The 5,217-nt window shown below is 39.1% G+C and overlaps 1 protein-coding gene across 1 annotated transcript in view; it reads left to right on the top strand.

Annotated features, from left to right (window-relative positions):
- The window catches only part of LOC121710121 (sodium/potassium/calcium exchanger 3-like), a 21,677-nt gene extending 18,102 nt beyond the window's left edge, over positions 1 to 3,575 (top strand). The window contains exons 14-17 of the mRNA XM_042094069.1: positions 1 to 39; positions 379 to 491; positions 735 to 800; positions 1,054 to 3,575. The exon at positions 1 to 39 is cut by the window's left edge and continues 76 nt beyond it. Of these exons, the coding sequence (XP_041950003.1) occupies positions 1 to 39; positions 379 to 491; positions 735 to 800; positions 1,054 to 1,161 (326 nt within the window). The 3' untranslated portion in view covers positions 1,162 to 3,575. The remainder of the gene's footprint in view (positions 40 to 378; positions 492 to 734; positions 801 to 1,053) is intronic.
- Positions 3,576 to 5,217: the final 1,642 nt, after the last annotated feature.

Here is a 5,217-nt window from a genome sequence, read left to right as displayed (position 1 = left end):
TCCCAGACTGCATGGCCAGTCTGATCGTCGCTCGTCAGGGTAGGATGACCAAAGAGCTCAATGGGTTTTTATTTCTTTCTTTTTAAAAAAAAATCATTCCTTTGGGATGGTTAACACTGAACTGAACTGAACTGAACTGAACTGAAATTATAACACGTATAAAAGACAGGATAAATAACTTAAGACATTGCTAAGTCATTTCATCATTTCACTATTCTTCCAGAGGTACACTGTCATATTTGATTTTTAACCATCCTGTATTGGTAAAATCCTGCACAATACACCTTTAAAGCACTCCATTGTAGCTTATCTACCATCTTAGTGACAGACATCAGTTGTGCGAGGTGAGTCCATGGTTGTCCTGCTCTTTGTCCTCAGGCATGGGGGACATGGCAGTGTCCAACTCCATTGGCAGTAACATCTTCGACATCCTGCTTGGACTGGGCTTCCCTTGGGCTTTGCGCACCCTGGTGGTGGAACACGGCTCAACAGTATGGAATCTATATAGACTAGCGCTTAACCCATTTAATCTGTCCTTATTTGTACGTACACAAAATGTAGAATTCTCATAGCTGTTAGCCTCTGTCCATAGTCATAACCAGTAACCCACATCCCTCAGGAGAGATTGTGCTCTCTCATCGATTTGACCGACGGAGAGCAGACCGTAGATGAGATTGCGATACTGCAAATTGGGTTGTAAGCACCATGCTTCTCTTATCTCTCCCTGTCATCAGGTGCCCATTAACAACAAAGGATTGGTGTACTCGGTCGTCCTACTGCTCGCCTCTGTCTTCCTCACGGTGGGTACACACACAGACAGACACGAATACACACACATGCGTACATACAAACACACACATGCACACACATGCAGACAAAGACACAGGCACACACACAGACACACATACACAGACAGACACACACACACACACACACACACACGGGGTGAGTGCTCAAGAGGAAGGGATATAAACTTACAGAAAGATGTGCACTGGCAGGTCAGGCCCCTGTGGTGGCAGGAGGATAATGATCCGTAGTTGTGTTGGTCCACAGGTGCTGAGCATCCACCTGAACCACTGGAAGCTTGACCGGCGGCTGGGCCTGGGGCTTATTTTCCTGTACTCCATCTTCCTGCTCTGCTCCATCTTCTTTGGGCTGTAGTAACCACAGACACATCAACCAGCCGCTCCCTCCAGCCCTGCCCCTCCGGCCTCAAACCAACCACTACACAGACTAGTACGAAACCAAAAGAAATATGTCTATAATTAAGAAAGAAAAGCAAATATTTATCTAGATGTGAATGTGTGAAGGTCCAAGGCGGCAGGATGGGAACTTGCGCACACTGTTTTTACTTAAAGGTGGTCCTGTGTTGGAGCCCACAGACCCACGCTAGCACTTCAATAGGTACATATACGCTATACAACAAACATGAGGACACATCTGTGCAATAGCACATACGTTTGAAATTATTCAAAATTGTACACAGTCTTTTCTTTTGTTCTTTCAATACTCTGTATGTCCACTTTTAGACAGATTCAATCTTCCTTAGCATGGAGGATTTCAGTGTTGTCTGTGGAGATGTTCTGCCATTCTTCAGAGACATTTTTTTCATCTAGTCTTTGCTAGAGGGGTTCTGCATTCATGCAGGCTCAAATCCTCACATTCCCACCTGTGCGCTGTTCATTTTACATAAGAGCAAATATCCTGCTGTTCAAATTAAAAGCAATATAATTTCTACAATTGGCATCATTTGGCATTACAGTGAAATTGCACAGGGGCGTTCTCATATTTCCTGTGTGCTCTATGTAGTGTTGGGAATGTTGACGTCGGGTTGCAGGTCTTCACAGCATGCATGCACATGTGTGTCAAGAAAAGATAGTGACGGGAGTGACAGATCATCCGTGTTGCCTTGATGTTTGGAGTTCACTTGTCTGTTTAAATTGTACACTCAAAATGGCGTGACTCTGTTGTGTTGTGATATTATGTATATTTTTGCACTGTGTAGCAATATGGATGCTGTGGGGTTGACTCCCCAAGTGGTAAAATGCGGGGACAGTTTTTGAGATTTTGAGAGGGTATAATATTTTGAGAGATGCCTTTTACTGGTGGATTTACCACACAACGCAACATATATAGAAATCACAATAAATATAAATGTTTGCCTCAAGCTTTTGACAGAAACAAAACAGAGAATTTATGGATTTGTAGAATTTTTAGGACAGTATTTGTACTAGTTACTATGTTTGTTCTTACAGCGAGTGTCCAAATGTTTGATAAATGTTTGTACAGGTTTTGTTCCAAAGGCTCTATATGTTTAGGTACGATTGATGTTTTAAAACACAGTAAGATGACGAAACCTTAAAATATAAAATTAACTTTAAAGTATAATTATATATGTATATGAATGTGTACAATACTACTTTTTGAGTGAGTTTCCCGAAACACTCACTTTTACTGTTGCTAAATGTTTACTAAATGTTTTATAAGAGGGAAATGTGAGAACTTAGATTTGTGATGCATTTAATATTTATAAAGTCTGAACAATGTATACACCCATGATATTAACCAATATCATGAATTTAATTTATCCTTTCCAATTGAGATGTTTATCTTTGTCGCTTTGTCCAAATGCATACTGTAGCAGAGAGATCAAGCAGAAGTAAAGATAGTTATGATCTAAACCAATAATGTTTGTATTAGAAGGATGCAATAGATCGCAAGTCTATTTTTCATAGTGCTATTTCAGACGTTACTAAAATATATTTGTTTAATAAATGGTGGACCTGCCAGGAGTTCTTCCAAGAACAAATATTTTGGTGTTGCTGACTATTTACGATTTCTGTATTGGGGATGGGGGAACCTTTTTGCCTACAAGATCTGGTAGACTGTCAGCTGATCTGTAAAAGATAAAAGAGGAAGTGTGCGACTGAGATAGCGGATTGTTGTGTGCGAGATATTTCTGTGTTGTGTTATGCTCTGAGGATTACCTCCCAGTGTCAACATGACCTCTCCTTGAGCATCACATTGCTCTGTAGCTCAACCGACGGAGATAAAGGTTAAGCAGTGACTACTATTTCCTAGCTCCACTCTCCACTATACAGTATGGCTGTGTGAGTAACCAAGCTATCAAAATATTAATTTCCTGGTTAGATACTGTGCTGTTTTATAATAACCACCCAAAGATCCACTGTTCAAGTATCCAGTTGGCTGCAATGGACAATAATGAAGCCAATAATTGACTGTCCTTTTGACACAGGCCATTTTAATTCTTTTCAACTCACCTCTTCGCCACAGCTCAGTAATTTCTGACTTAGACAAATGAGGTTTACATGTAGCCCACTGATATTGGTAGCCACCATCTTGTCTGTGTGTAACAAAGGTATTGCCGGTAGGCTCAGGTTGTATGCAAAGGTTTTGGCAGTGTACTGTTAAGTTAGTTACATGTCTCTAACTGAATAAAACATTTTGGGGTGCCAGACTTTAAGTAGCAGTGGAACACTAGCTTTTGAACCACTGAAGTGATCCTACAGAACTTTGTATGTTGTTGAGTGCAATAAACAAACTGTGCAATAATGTTTTATTGGTCATTTGTTGTGTTCATTTCCCCACATTTTGTTTAGATTTCATGTCTAAAACATAAGACTGTATAAAATAGGTCTAAGAGTAGCATTTATTTTTTCTGGCAGTTAATTGAAGATTTTGTATATTCATCATTCTACATGTCACCAATAATTACTAATAATGATTATACATTTTGTGTGATAAAATTCACTTAATATAGGACTAGCATAACATCAGTATGTAATGAAAGTAGTTTTTGGATTCAATTTGCTGAAACTGAAACAATTGTCAAACTTTAACTGAACAGGCCAACACTGGAACATTTTGAATTGGAGTTTGACTCACCATACATAATTAATTAATTAGTATGTAAATCAAGATTATCAAGCTTCTTATTTGACTTCACTCTCACAGAATTATGTCCCAGTCTACCAGTTTGTGACTGATGTCATGTCTCATGATGGAACAAAGCAGTCAGGGATTTTGGGGTAGCTACTGCCCTCTACTGGGCACAGTGGCACTATCTTGTGAGGCAAAATGGGGGGAGAGATTGATTTTTTGCTTTAACATAAGTGCAAGTTAAAACCAGTTAATCTTCAGTGTCCCGCCGGCGGGACGGTTACCCCCCTCCCCCACCTCCCCCCAACATTCTAAATCAATTGTATGCACCATATTGCTATGTAGCATAGTAATGTTATACACCATTTGACTCTTGGGAATCCAAAAATGTACCATGTACAATCTGTATAGTGCTTTACATTCTCAGATTAATCTTTTTATGTTTCAATTAAATTTGATCCAAAATGCCCCCCTACTCCGCTTTTGGTGCTACCCTGACCTCTGGCTGCAGTGTAGCTGCAGCACAATAAGTAGATGCAACATATTGGGTAGGCTACTGAAATATTCACAAGAATCCATAGAAATTGAATCTTCATGTTGTATGATCCAATATTAGCTGTACAGATGTAGTATATCTTATACACACTCATCGAACCAACAAAGTAAATGCAAAAATAGAGACTTTTTTGTAATTATTCCATATTTTGTGTAGTCAGTCTATATCAGAACACCTGACATACAATCTAAATAGTCCACAAGAAACCTCAAAGTGTTGCCTTTCATTTGAGACCAGGATTATGCTTCTACACATAGGGGTTCATGTGCAGTAAGCATTTGATTGTCAGTATTGGATAACCAAAAGTCCTATGGGGAGTTTCCATAGGCATTTTACAAAACGCATGAGCATACCTAGGCAAATAATGGTCTAAAGCACTCATATTTTCATTCTATATTGATCTACTTTTGCACACAAGACTAAGACTTGCACACTTGTGTTTCTAAGTGATATCAAGTGACCTAGAGTTCAGGCAAAAACTTGAAATTTGTACATGTGCTTAAATTGGAATTCATGTGGTTAAAATGTTTGGAATGCTGAACGGCGGTCATCCTAACCATCTAGAGATGGGCATCAGATCATTGGTGTTGAAAGATGTGTTCCCTCAAGCCAGATTTAACAACACATATGTATAATGCCTAAAAAAAAAATTCACCTCATCCTAGTTTGTGGACGTATGCTTCGGTAGAAAGACTCAAGACAGTGCTGTTTGGACTTTTTTTTTATTATTATTACTTTATTTAAATGTAGTGCTTTCATTT

The sequence above is a fragment of the Alosa sapidissima genome, chromosome 5 (genome assembly GCF_018492685.1).
Source record: "Alosa sapidissima isolate fAloSap1 chromosome 5, fAloSap1.pri, whole genome shotgun sequence".
NCBI classification, from domain to species: domain Eukaryota; kingdom Metazoa; phylum Chordata; class Actinopteri; order Clupeiformes; family Clupeidae; genus Alosa; species Alosa sapidissima.
The sequence above is the reverse complement of the archived record's forward strand: the minus strand, read 5'-3'. Positions and strand labels throughout refer to the sequence as shown.